The sequence below is a fragment of the Stegastes partitus genome, unplaced genomic scaffold (assembly GCF_000690725.1).
Source record: "Stegastes partitus isolate 25-593 unplaced genomic scaffold, Stegastes_partitus-1.0.2 Scaffold3629, whole genome shotgun sequence".
Lineage (NCBI taxonomy): Eukaryota > Metazoa > Chordata > Actinopteri > Pomacentridae > Stegastes > Stegastes partitus.
This window is the reverse complement of record NW_007581360.1, coordinates 68616-82917: the sequence shown is the minus strand read 5'-3', so window position 1 is coordinate 82917 and position 14302 is coordinate 68616. Positions and strand designations below refer to the sequence as shown.

Below are 14302 nucleotides of genomic sequence, written 5' to 3'. Positions count from 1 at the left end.
CGGGAGAACACTTACTTTGCCTGAAAAGCGTTGTTGGTGCCCCTGTGGTCCAAGTCGTGGCACACGCAACCTACAATGAGCGCTAAGATCTCCACCTCTGTCAGAGTCTCCTGGAAACCCGCCGTCTGATTGGCACAGAGGAGAGGAGGCAAATGAGAATACATACACAATATACGAGCACGGGCGCTGCAGCTCTTATTATTCTGTGAAGCTGCAAGGAGTACATTGAATAAAAATGGAAAAACACTCCAGCAGCAGCATCCTAAAAGAAAAAAAAAAAACTGTATCTTCCTGAAATGCCAGTGGGACCGCAGGAACACAGCCACACAGCGAGATTTATGGCTTGGATGAATGGGTTCTGGAGGCCATGTGCTGAGTGAGTCACTATAGGTCATTGTGGGGATAGCAGCAAAGATAGCAGGGCCCTCAGCCCACTCATTAAAACACATGGCAGAAGAGTGGAGGGGCCCAGAACAGCTTACACACTACTATTTCATTTCCCTCTGCCAATAATCAATTCAGATGGGACACCACGCATTAATGCTGCGCTTGATTAAATGAACTACACCGGGGTGTTTGTGTAAGAGCTTGTGCGCCTGTCAGTGTGTGAATGTGTGTGAGAGTGTGTTGCCCCCCCCAAGGACCTGATAAAGTAAAGGCCTGCTGGAGCCGCATGAAGCCGTTCTCTTGGGGAGGGTCTCTGTACAAACAAACATCTCCGCGCAGAACTGCTTGTTTGTACAGTTTCGTAAAACAATGAGTCGCGATTTACATCTCAGCGATTTCAACAAAGTGAGCTGTTGTATCTAAGTGAAATGCACCAGAAATGGACTAATCTGAAGATCACTGGCTGCCCAGTCGACCAATAACATTCAGTCACGTTTATGCAGGTGTACAGCAACCTGAGACCACCTCTCACTTTTACTCTGATCTCCTCACATCAGCTCCATTTGCTGTAGCTCCAGGGACGGAACAAATATCACTAATATTTATTTTACAGGCAAACGAAAAAGTGCAAAAGTCCTTCGTGCAAAAGAAGCATCATGAGCTTCATGGTTACAAGTAAAGGCATCGGTTCTGCTGCTGGTTGCTACTGATGATGCATCAGTGCATAAGCTGCACAAAAAGCTTTCCTGACATCTTTGCTTTTTGTTACACTTGAGAAGTTTAGAGGAGGAATCCCTTGTTAAACGTGACAACGGGCCCCAAATAGATGCTGCTTTTATGTGAAGAGTCCAAAGGGCTGGGGATCACCGGTGTGATCCATAACAGTGTGTTTTATTGTGCAATATTTCCAAAGTGCAGTGTTCTAGAAATAGGGTAACAGTGCTTCTATACTGTACTAATGCACGGTTGTAAAGCACTCAGCTCCACCAGCGCCAGCCTCCTCCTCTTGTTCTTTTGGTTTTGTTCACTTAACCCTCTAAAGCCCAAAACCCACTGGCAGGTTAACAGGACTGTTATCTTAAAAATACAAAGCAAAAAAAACCCCAAAGAATTGTCGGATTTTCAATTTTCCTTGAAGTGATCCTGTGTCTCATGCAGTTCCATCAGGAAGGTGATGTAAATGTAAGTTGAAAAATATGATGTTTCATCCAGATTACATTTAGTGTCTTGTCTATCCCAGACATCCACAAAACTTACTAATTAAATGATCCTGAAGGAACGCTCTCTCATCTTACCTGTACTACTGTGCATGTACAGCAAATTACAATAAACTTGATTTGATTTGAAATTACTTTATTCTATATGTGTTGTTTGAAAAATAGCCAAAAATAAACAGTTTGCTCTCATTAGATTCTATAAGAAACAAAAAACGTGTACTCCTCGGTTTAACCATGAAGCTATATCTGACTTAGTTGCGACTAACAGTCACATGACAAATATTCAGGGACTTTTTAGCTAAACTGGGCTGAACTCCAGACTGGAAACAAATAAAAAATGTAAGTAACTCAAAGTTTATGCTATGTAGAGTTAGCTTTTTTCAAGTTTTGTACAATTAAATTAAAATATTTCAACTTTTTTGATTGTTTTTTATAATCTGTGGCATTAAACTTTGTTTTACTTCAGAAAACACATGTTATGAGTTCTCTCTACTTCTAGCCATGGCTGTTCAAGACTTTATATTACAATAAAAATGTGACAGGAGAAAAAATTAACTGCTTTGGGTTCATAGAGTTCACTAAACTTTAATGCTTATGTAGTGTGTGTGTTTATTTGGAGGGAAGAATCGGTTTTGCTGCTTACATCAGTGGAGCTTCCTCATAGAAAGCTTTTTCTGACAACTAATTGTACTGCTGTTAATGATCAATGCTTTAATGTGGCTTGTTGACATCCAGTGATTCACAGTCGTCTTGATGTTTACCGTCAGCATGGCGAACATGCACTGGCAGACGTTGAACGCGTGTCTCCAGTTGTGGTAGAGGACCATTCTGTAGTTTTTCCTGACAGTCAGCAGCCATCTGCACAGTGTCTGGAGGGGAAGACAGGCAGAGGGATGAGCACATGGGTCAGCAGTCGTCATGAGCAAACTCAATCAAGTATATGAAGCAAAGGGGAGAGAGTGGAGGAGGGGGACGTCAGTGGCCTCACCTCGTAGTCGATCTTAAATTTCTGCACCATTCCCAGCTCCATAAACATTCTCAGGGCGGCCGTGATCATGGCGTCAACATCCAGGGAGAAATCATCAAAGGAGAGCTTATCGATGCCCAGCTCGCAGACCAGGGGAATGTTAGCCGCCTGTTTCATCATGGCGGGAAGAAAAACACAGAGGAGAGTGTGAAGAAGAAGAAGATGGAGAGGTCAGGGGATGCCGTGCCGTTTTCAGATGATATATGGAAATATGAAGACATGCTAATTAAGACTCTGAGGCCTCATTTGGCGAGGGTTAAGATTAATGAGGAGGGCTTTACTGAAGGTTTCTACTGTTGTTTACTTTCAGAGCTCATTGACAAATGTGGTTGCGCAATAGTAATCATCATCATTTTGATTTTTTCTCCCGGCATTGTTATTCAAACAAAAACATAAACACAAAACACATGCGAGCTTCCAATTAGCCGTATTCACACTGAGGCATGTCTTCTATCTTTAATGTGGCCTAATGAGCAGGATCCTGCCTCTAATCAGCGTTTATAATGTGACCACTTCAAGCTTTCTAACCTGCATCTTGTGCCAGCGACTCAAAAGCCCTTCTACAAATCTGGGTTACAGTTTCAGAGCGTCCCCTGTCTCTCCGCTCTAACGTTTGCCCGTCAGGTCAGCAGGTATCCTCCTTTTCCTAATTCACAGCCGCGGGGTTACGAGATGTCAGCCGGGTTTGTTTGTCACTGCACTCCAGTGGAATCCCAGGCAAGTGTACTCAATAAGGCTCCGTATGTGGAGCAGTTACGAAAGAAAGTAGGGGGGAGTGGGGTGGGTGGGGGGGGGAGAAAAAGGCAGGAGGCAGAGTGCGGTGCTGGATGAGGGGGCTGAAAGATCACACAAGCACACCAGAGCGGGGATCCTACAATGCGGTAATGGCCACGGGGGAATATCCAACACATGAAAGTGCAGGAAAATAGGTCATATCTATATTTCAGAAATGTCATGCCAATTAAAAATGTAGATATTTTAAATTTTTTTCCCCATCTTTATAAATAATGCATTGAGAATGATTGCTTATTGATTGGAGTAATCCATTTCAAATGCCACAATTAGTTTATTGTCACGGGGGAATTCTCGGCCCATATTTACGCCGCAGTTGTTTGGAGAAACTTCAAAATGAAGTCGAGGAGACAGACTGCCAATAATGCCTCTCTGTTGCCATAGATTTTTTTTTTCTTTCTTTCCCATTAAAGTTAATAAGAAATTGTTATTTAATTAGAAAAAAAAAATGTCTTAATTAAAGGGGAAACCAAACAAACCAAATGCGTTATGAGTTAAGTATCAAGAATTTTTTTTTTTTCCCTCTTGTAAAGTTAAATTTTAAGCATCACAGAAAGTTTAGTTGGTGAAATATTCGGGCTGAGCAGCAACAAAACGCACCTTTAATGTTTCCTTTAATATGTCCTAATTGAACCAGCATTAAGACATTACATCGAGGAGAATGCTGAAATGATGTTTTTGCACATGATCTGCACCACCAGAGCAGACGTGAAAATCAAAAAACTGCAATCCACACCAAAAAAACCACAAAGTACAGGAGAGAAAACGATCACGAAGAACCAAAACCGACTCTTTATTGTTGTGTAAAGTCAGAAAATTCACTATTACTTATTTCACTGCTTATGATTTAAGTCTTTAAAAGCGGGTACAACGGTTTCACTTGTTTTCTTTGTTCATGTATTTTCTCAGAAGGCCTCAGACAGGAGCAGATAGACTATTAGCTCAAGAAAAACAAAAATAAACACACGACAGAAGTTAGTGGCAGCTTTTCTCCCTTCACACCGACTGGTTCTGCTGTGGTTAGAATCGGTCCGGCTAAACTGAAACTGCACCTGATGTGTTGAAACAAGCTCAGGGTCAAATAATCTGCGCCTCCTGTAAACTGAGGGCAGGTGTGTCTCTGAGTGTTGTCTCATGCTGTTGTACAAAATAGTCAATATCTGTGAATGATTTCACTGCAACATGTGCACAATTATGGTGGTTGTCATTATTTACTGATGATGCTCTGGTGACTACATTCACTTGCATCATTAACCTCTTAAGACCCAAGCTCTTGTTTGATATGCATTTTCTATTTCTCTCTGGGTTCTCCAGCTTCCTCCCACAAGGTCCAGAAACATGTTGAGGTTAACTGGTGATTCTAAATTGTCTGTAGGTGTGAATGTGAGTGTGCTTGGTTGTCTGTCTCTAAGTGTGGCCCTGTGATAGACTGGTGACCTGTCCAGGTGTCCCCTGCCTTCACCCTGAGTCAGCTGGGATAGACTCCAGCCCCCCGTGACCCTAGTGAGGATTAAGCTGCGTATAGATAATGGATGAATGGATGGATGGATGTTAAGACCTGTGGGCACATATTTTACATTCCAGCTTTTCAGATTTTTGTAAAATAAATATTTGAATAATTTAACTTTATTTTTTGTCTTTTTCTATGATCCAAGGCGACTAAAGACAGTTTTAAGTTATTTCTACTTCTAGTCGTGGTTGTGCTGTTTACATAGATTTATATTGCAGTGAAAAATGATAAAACACCCAGAAAGTGCTTGGAGTTTAGAGGATTAGGTGATCATGGGAGTTTGACGGCAGGTTTCAATCCAGCCTAAATCTCAATCATCGACATTGTCATGGCATTTGTTCAGAATAAGAACAATACTGAATTTTGTCCTGTGAACACTGCTGTTACAGGATGAAGCATTAGAAACCAGCAATATGTTGTGTTGTAACTTTATTATCTGTGTTGAGTTCAAATCACGTCAATCACGAGTGAGCCAGAGGGATGATTTGACCAAAGGGTCATTAGTTCCTTAAGTCTGACTTTAAATGTGTATTTTACAGTAATTCATCCACATATTATTTATATTTTTTTATAGCCTTGGTGGGTGAGGAATCATATATGATAACTGCTTTGAGTTTGATTTGCAGCTTAAATCTAAAACTTTTTTAAAAAGTCAAAAAGGAAAAAAAAGGGCTCTTATATCCACCAATAACCGTCCAGGGTGGAAGTTTTAAAGTATTTCAATGAGTGCCCTATAAAGGGTTAAAAGCCTCCCACTACTAATGAACAAAGAAATGGGTTTTACTGAGTTAAATGTAATGAAAACAACAGGAAATATCTGTTACCTTGAATTTGTCAACTTCAGTCTTGGAGCAAGTGGCATGGTAAGAAAGAACCTGTGAAAATAATGACACAGTGTCACTCGCTGCATTTGTCAGATCTTAAAACTAACCAGAAGGGCTCCAAGAGCAACTGTGGCCACGGCGGGAAATACTGCACGTCGGTATCAGTGCATTTTAGCGTTTCTTCCAGATGAGGAAGTTAACACTCGCCTCTGGAACAGTCTACAAGAGCGGCCATGTCAGCCCCGATTCCGTCGCCGTGTTCCCCTCATTCCCTCAGAGAAATACCTTGCACAGACCTGCAGTTGCTTATTTGATCATAAACGCTCATGTTTATTCAGCGCCGCCAGCAGCAGTGCATCTACATATTAGTTCCTTCTGTGTCTCTCGTTTAAATGCTCGATCTGTCTCTATCTGTTCTCCGCTTCTCCTATTCTGAAACAGTAATGCTAACTACTATAATTCACCTGAAAGCTCCCCATTGTAATCTAAGGACGTACTGTAAAGGCTGACTCGTGCTGAATGGCTACATACTGCAGGGCAGATGAGGGATTGCTTTTCACTGCCTCTCATTAATTTTCAATAAAACCTTTGTGAGAAGGTTATCTACAAAGAGAGATCAGCACTTTTTGCATGCGTACGTTCTTGTGGAAATATGAGACTAAAAAAAAAAAAAAGAGCCAAGTACAAAAAAGACCCCTGAGAGAGAATAAGTGGGAAGAGGCTTTCTATTTTCTATGTAGCAGCTGTTGTTTCCTGTGACTTCTGGGTAAATGTGTCACCCCTGAGCATATGTTGACTAGAAGGGAAAGCAAAGATATGATTATAGCGAACAGAGCAGAGGAATAAATAGGAGTAGACATACTAGTTAAAATCATCTGAGGGAGCGCGTAAAGCTAATGTAAACACAATGAGCGCCTGGGCATGACAAACAGCAGCACAGAATCAACTCAAGTCAACGCTCCGGAGCAGTTTGCACAGGGATGTTTTCGCAAATGTAAGCAGACGTTGTTCAGGACGCGTAAGAAAATGGCGTGTTTTCATTTTCAAACAGGCAGGAAATCAAATGTCTGGTTCTTACATCTAAAGCCACAGACTGCTTGGCCCAAGACTTCTTCACCTGGTCGTACATGATGGTGTTGTTGATGCCCAGTCCGCAAAAGATCACAAACGCCTGAGAAAAAAGGATGAAATGCACAAAACACTCAGATCCAGCAGTTCCCAAAATGCCAACAAGATATGTAACCCTGTTCAGGACTTTCATGTTGCCATACGTAGACGGTCTTCTGGGGTCCATCGGACCTCAAGAAAGAATCTGTGCAAAATATTTGTTGGTATCCGTTATAGACTTTTGTACTATGTTAAATAAATGTTCTGATAAGTTGATTTTTGGTTCCAAATGCATGACAAATGACCCTCTTTTCATATTAAAATAAATAAATAAATCTTCAAAAAAACAAAAACAATACCTGTCATCTAAACCAAATGGCCTGGGGTCCAAAAGCCCCCAAAAGTCCTGAACAGGGTTAATGTAGAAAACCCACAGAAGCGGGTGTAATACCTCAAAGAGACGCTGGTCCGCATCGTCGAACGGTTTCCCATCGAGCCTGTTCAGCACTTGGGCGACACCTGCAACACAAAATCCATAAATTAGTACAATTAAAACGCAGCAGTGCAGCTCTCTAATGTTTGAATGTGGCTTAAGAGGATTAAACCTGCACATTACATATTATTGACTAAAGTGCATTATTTTCTCACAGGTTTAGAAATTTTCTGATGCTGCTGCGAACTCTGTTGTGTCAAAGTATGAAAAATCTTAGCAGTCTTAATGAAACGCTGTATTTATTCTAATGAGACATGCTTGTACAAAATGACAAACTCAATCACTGCTATCTAAAAAATCCAGTTATTGTCCTCAATGCTTTGACTGAAACCTTTTTACCTGACAGCTGTTTCGATGGATCCACTCGTCATCTAATTAGAAAAGGCTTCGACAATAAAGCGTAAACATTTAATTGATAGAGAGTGACTTTTATTGTCATGGAGGAATTAAGCTAAAAAGCAATTACACAACACATTAACATATTCATTTATCTATAGGAGGTCAAGCAAACCTGCCACGGTGACATTTCAATTTCAACGTATAGCTGGAAACGGATTAGCGTCGCGGCTAGGAACAATTTTCATTACGGTGAAATTTAAAGCACCACGGCTGATGTTTTTTGAATCTACAATTGCTTCTTTCGTAATGAGCTAATTTGCAGCATAGGTGGCCCCAAGCATGTGCAAACTAAACGGCTGCTCAGAGCCCCAAATAATCTTTAACTACACCACTTTCCAAAACCATAACATCCCAGTAATGTTTCTACACAGATGGCCCACAGTGTTGTGTGACTGCACGGTGGTGGAGGTGGTGTCAGATTTTTGCTGAGGGCTTCACAAAGCCTCGGGTCAGGCCTGAGCAGCAACCAGCTCAGCACCACGTTAACCTACGAGGAATTACATCAAACTGAAGTGAAATCATCCCCCAAAGCTAGAATCTCCTCCGTCTGTAAGAGGCACGACTGGCTTAAGACAGCAATGTGGACGCTGTGGAGTGGCAGCTCGCCACCTGATTGGGAATTTGCAGCTATAAGAAACAGTTTGTAAGAAATCTGACAGAGCTGGAGCATTTTCATAAAGAAGAATATCAAGAAGCACAGCGCTGAATGGAGTTGGTAGCACTGTTGCCTCGCAGCAAGAAGGTCGCCGGTTCGCGCCCCGGTGGGGGCACCGGAATCTTTCTGCGTGGAGTTTGCATGTTCTCCCCGTGCAGTGTGGGTTCTCTCTGGGTTCTCCGGCTTCCTCCCACAAGGTCCAAAAACATGTTGAGGTTAATTAGTGATTCTAAATTGTCCGTAGGTGTGAATGTGAGTGTGCTTGGTTGTCTGTCTCTAAGTGTAGCCCTGTGATAGACTGGTGACCTGTCCAGGGTGTCCCCTGCCTTCACCCTGAGTCAGCTGGGATAGACTCCAGCCCCCCCACGATCCTAGTGATTAAATGGTGTATAGATGATGGATGTATGGATGGATGGTTATGATGATGTCAATTGTGGTATAGCAACATGTTAGAGCAGAATAAAAGTATAATTTAGTTGAACATGGAAATACTCGAGGTAGAAATACCTGACATTTGTACTTGAGTTCAGCACTTGGGAGAAGGGACCAAAGAAGTGTTCAGATTAAGTAAAGTTAGCAGCAAAATGCAGCTTGAGCCCCCCCGCGACCCTCGTGAGGATTAATCGGTGTATAGATAATGGATGGATGGATGGATGGATGGATGGACAGCTCTGAATGGGACCAAATAACACAGACTCCAAATAGTGAATACGGATGCAAACGTGTATTTCATGTTTCATTTTTGTCATTCATTTTAATCCCTGCCAACAAAAATGAATAAAATTCTACTTTTTTTCAACAATGAATGGATCAAAACATCAAAAAATAGATTCATAAGCGAGAGGTGAGAAGGCTGAATCCTGACTCCACACACTACAAAATCTAACAAACAGAAATCTGTTTCTACAACTGTGGATATAATTGTGTTTTAGTCGAACGTCTCTGGCTTGAGGGTGTTCGCCGACATTCTGTTTTGCTTGTTAGGAACTTTCTCGGATGTGATGCTAATTCGTGGACTTTTTTTTTTTTTTCAGCAATTCAGGGAGAATCAAAAGCAACTCTGATTATCTGGCTTGTATCATTTTATCATGATGTTCTTGTTAACTGAGCGGATGTTCATTAAATTTGACAAATAAATCATCACTACCTTTTTATTAAAGTGAATAATAACGACACACGGCTGCATAATGCGCTAATATTTATTTTATTCACACCTGATGTTTGACTTTAAACCTCACACGTATTGTTATAGTCACAACAGTGTTTCTGGAGGTTGCGTTTTGAATGAGCCGGCTGTAACCTTAGCAGATGACACAAAGACATTCATTCTCTAACTGAATGTATCCTTGACTTGAGAATTTCATCTCCTGCTGCTTTGTTTGTATAATGGTTTTTCACTCCAGATCCTCAGGTGCCACCCACACACTGCATTTCTTTCTCCCCTCACTCTTCCTGTTCTTCTTCCTCTCCCCTCTCCCCTCCCCGACAAATGCACTTACACCTACGCAAAGACGCACACAGGTCTTAACCAACCATCTGCAGCAGATATGCTGATCACTTTGCACTCGAATAAAACTAATGGCTTCCTGCGTCAGATCTCGGCGGACCGAGCGGAGCAGCTATCATTGCTCCTCCCTGCAATATCCAGCACCAAAACCCAGACGAGAGATCAATGATTTATCAGAGTGTCAGTGTGGTGCTAGCCCGGGGCTGATTCACAAACACAAAGCACACTGCCAGAAGAAGGGAACTCCACCTCCAAGTGTGGACTGATGGTGCAGCGTGGATCTAATCGCACACATGCAGTCTCAGCTGAACGCGCGCTCAAGCTGCCCCGTTATCTGCTTCATGCAGCAAAACGCTGGTGCTGTGTGGTGCTCTCGTTAAAAGCATAACTGCATCATAAATACAACACGTAGTCGAAAGTATGTGGATTTTGATGGTTATACCTATTAGTTCCAGTTAAAGAATAGAATAGAATAGAATAGAAAAATATTTTATTTATCCCAGTCTGGGAAATTACTGAAAGTAATAAAGTAGTATAAATGCCACATCCTTACATGTTAAATAGTATTTTAGACCAACTTGACTCAAGCCAGATCATATCATCCACCACTTTTGGAATAACTGCAAGATAAACCTGAATGTCTAACTGTGAACATCTTTACTCGAACTCTTGTAACTGAATGGGAAGAAATCTCTGCTGCCAGGTTTACAAATCCTGCAGAAAGCCAATCCAGAATGTGCCAATTCGGAATCTGCTATAGCATTATCTTAATATTGGTTTTTGAAGCGTGCAACCATCGAGGCCTCATGCGTCCACATACTATCTTACTCTTCTCTAACACACTTTTATGAGCTTATGCAATGCTTTAAAAAATGATAAATCCAGTTTAAAAAATCAAGCATACGTGCACATAAGGAGTTTGCATGTTCTCCCTGTGCAGCGTGGCTTCTCTCCAGGTTCTCCGGCTTCTTCCCACAAGGTCCAAAAACATGTTGAGGTTAATTGGTGATTCTAAATTGTCCGTAGGTGTGGATGTGAGTGTGCTTGGTTGTCTGTCTCTAAGTGTAGCCCTGTGATAGACTGGTGACCTGTCCAGAGTGTCTCCTGTCTTCGCCCTAAGTCGGCTGGGATACGCTCCAGCCCCCTGCAACCCTAGTGAGGATTAGGCGGTGTATAGATAATGGATGGATGGATGGACGTGCACATAGGGGAAGCTCCAGTGGTTAACTTACCAATAATCTGGTGGTTGCTGTTCCATATAGGAACACAAAGCACAGAGCGGATGTGGAAGTCAGAGAACTGGTCTGCCTACGAAAAATGGGAGAGTAAATACTGCATGAATTAGCATCAAACAGCTTTTTCATACACTTTATTAGAACTCTGATTTTATCTTCAGGTGTTAAACAGGACTTTTGTTCATTTTAGAGTTCATTTTATGTAGAAACAAAAAAACGAATCCAAATGTGTTAAACACTGATGCATTGGAGACTTATTTAAAAATGATGTTTTCACTCTTCAAAGCGAGAGAGAATGTACCTGTTCCAAAGCTCGAGTGTGGTATTAGCACAAGCATTGAAAGATTTAAAGCGATTGTGGGGTCTCTCGTAATATATTCATCACTGGAGTATTAACTATGTATACATGCCTCCCCTCTAATGGAAGAGCAGTGCTACATGGAAATATAAAACAACAGCGCGTTGCCGTCTCCGTTCATTTCAGTGAAAGGCGTGCTGGTGGCTCTTCTGTGTTAGAAATGAGAACAAACTTGAGTTTTTCCTGCCGCTGTTACTCAAGGTTGACCGTGTTAAACTTTTGCTTCTTGTGCTGGGAGTCTGCTTCCTGGTTTGAAGGAACCTTTTCTTTTTCCCCCTACAGAGATCAATTAACAGCTGACAAAGTGGAATAATGGAACCACCATGTGATGCCGATAAAAAAAGATTTAATGCTAGTTATAAAAAAGCACTAACTCAAGGGCAACCGGGCTTTACTTTAAATCTTAACTCCAAGAGGCGTCATCAGCTCTACCGACTGGCAGCCATTTTCATCCGTGTGAGCTCTTCACACCTGGATGAGTCCATAAGGTCACATGTGAGTCATTAAGGACAGACGCCGATCTTGTGAGAGCTCGGTGTCCAATTACTCCAGGTGTAAATTGTGATGAAACCGTCGCCGATGTCAACGTAACCTGATAAACAGCTCGGGGATGGATGTTACAGTTTGACATTCATGGTCCCCTTAATTTCTGTTTCGCACCTATCAAAACACACACTTATAATGCCATCCTGACACCACTTCCCAGGAGGTTTCATTAATGAAGCCATTAATGAATCCCATGAGACTTTATTGACCCGCGTGTGACATCAAGGTGTGAACATCTCATAGTGGTTTTAAAACGCACGGACTCCACAGCAGCCGGAGGAACTGTCTCGTAGGTGAGCAATGAAATGTGTTAAGCAGTGAGTCTATTTTCATACCTCTGGGTATATATGAAGAGTTCATTTGCAAGAACCATCTTCACAAACCTTCCGAAAACCCACTTCTCCATCGTCAATCAAACTTAAGTTGTCTCTATTGTTGTCATTTCTACTGAGTCAAATCCACTCAGCTTCAGTTTGATTGATATTATCTCAAGCAAACAACAAAAAAACAAAATTTTGGAAACTCTACAAAAATGAAGTTATCTGCTTTTGCAAATGAGCTCTTTATATAATGTCTGAATGTCTGAGAACCATCACAGGCACATTTCATACTGGTTCTTCTTATCATTTAGCTCAGGATGAAGTCCCAGTGATGTGAAGAGATGTGTCAGTGTGTGGTTACCTCAGCATCAAAGCGAGGATCCTGATAGGCGTCGCTGATGTTCACCGGCAGTCCTGTTGACGCCACCAGCTCTGCAATGCTGTTGTTGATGAGCCAGTCTGAGTACGACGATTTCTCCATACTGTCTTTGAAACTAGGGTCAGAAAATAAATTAGGAGGATGACAAAAGGGGGGAAAAACAATAGAGAAACAGGGCTGAATCTAATTTTGCTTTGCTCAGAGGATGCTTGGAGCATATTTTTTCTAATGCACTCCTTCAGCTCAGTTATCATGAAAATCAAAATAAAAAAAGTCAAAACTTTAATTATCACACCTGAAATGCAATCTTGCAAAAGACAGCTCCTCTTTCTTGTCTTTCACATCAACTTGTATTTAATGAACTTTTCATACAGCAGACGTCAGTAAACTTCTTCTGCAGCTTTATGAAGTAATGAAAAGTTAATTGTGTGATTGTCTACCTCATTGCCAAACGCCCCCACGCTCCGCCACAGAAACACCTGCATTGCTGCTCAGGCTTCCTATTAACATCTATTGCAGGGAGAGGGGAGGGGGCTGATTTTTTTTGTTGTTGTTGTTGTTTTCTTTATCTTCAAATGCTACGAGGAAAATGTTCGGCGCGGCTCATTTTGTCTTTCAAGATTAGAATAAAGATGGTGAGACACTGATGTCAGATCTTCTGATTCCCTTTGATCTAGTGATACAGCTGTGTGTGGATGCGCAGCCCACAGCGCGGCGGGGAATAAACCTCATGGGTGTGATGGCAGGATGCCTCACCTCCTTTTTACATTCGCTCTTCGGTCTCTTTGTCTGTCGTTTAACAGCGTTATCATCCCCGTGGGAGCTGCTGGTGATTGTTGGCGCAACAGAAATCCAGCAGTGCGCTCACCTTTTGACACTAAATTTCTTTATTTAATTACTCAAATAAATCGCCTTCCTTGTTGTTCAGATGTGAGTGGCAGCGGTGGCTCCTGGTTAGGTTGTCCACCAATCACAGGGTTGGTGGTTTGATCCCAGGCATGTGCCAAAAGGCAAGACACTGACACCCCAAGTTGCTCCTGATAGCTTTGCATAGCTAACATTGGTAAAGAATAGGTAAATGAGAAAGGCATTTTAAAGCCTGAAGGTTAAAGGAGCTAAATAAGTGCAGAACATCTGAACATAAAGGAAGGCTAATGTCATCACAGCGATGTCAGCATGGACTGAAATTTGCACAGCTGACAGCAGAAAACGTAGCAGAAGACAACATCGGCTAGTCTAGCAGCCTGATATGTATTTTATTAATAAATTCTTAATATTTTCTTGTGCTGTATTTTTTTTTTTTCCTTCTTTAAATTACATTTACAGTTATCAGTACTGGCTTGAAGTGACCACATCAGTTATGGCAAGTGCAGGACTCGGGGGGATAATTTGTCTTCCTTTCAGCGTTGTTTTCATCCATAAACATCCCACACAATATTAAGCCTCTCTTTCTCCACTCAGCCATGCCTAGCAGTGGAGAGAAGCAGCAAAACCCAATTAAGCAGGGCTCCCACAGTACGTCTTCTATTCAGAATCAGCATATTAC

The 14302-nt window shown here is 41.8% G+C and overlaps 1 protein-coding gene across 1 annotated transcript in view; it reads right to left on the bottom strand.

Moving 5' to 3' along the window:
- Positions 1-14302, bottom strand: part of pde11a (phosphodiesterase 11a) — a 42771-nt gene that overhangs the window by 14439 nt on the left and 14030 nt on the right. Inside the window, exons 6-13 of the mRNA XM_008306200.1 lie at positions 12739-12871; positions 11151-11226; positions 7316-7383; positions 6836-6928; positions 5758-5808; positions 2593-2739; positions 2366-2473; positions 16-125 (exon numbers count right to left, since the gene is read on the bottom strand). Coding sequence (XP_008304422.1) covers positions 16-125; positions 2366-2473; positions 2593-2739; positions 5758-5808; positions 6836-6928; positions 7316-7383; positions 11151-11226; positions 12739-12871 — 786 coding nt within the window. The remainder of the gene's footprint in view (positions 1-15; positions 126-2365; positions 2474-2592; positions 2740-5757; positions 5809-6835; positions 6929-7315; positions 7384-11150; positions 11227-12738; positions 12872-14302) is intronic.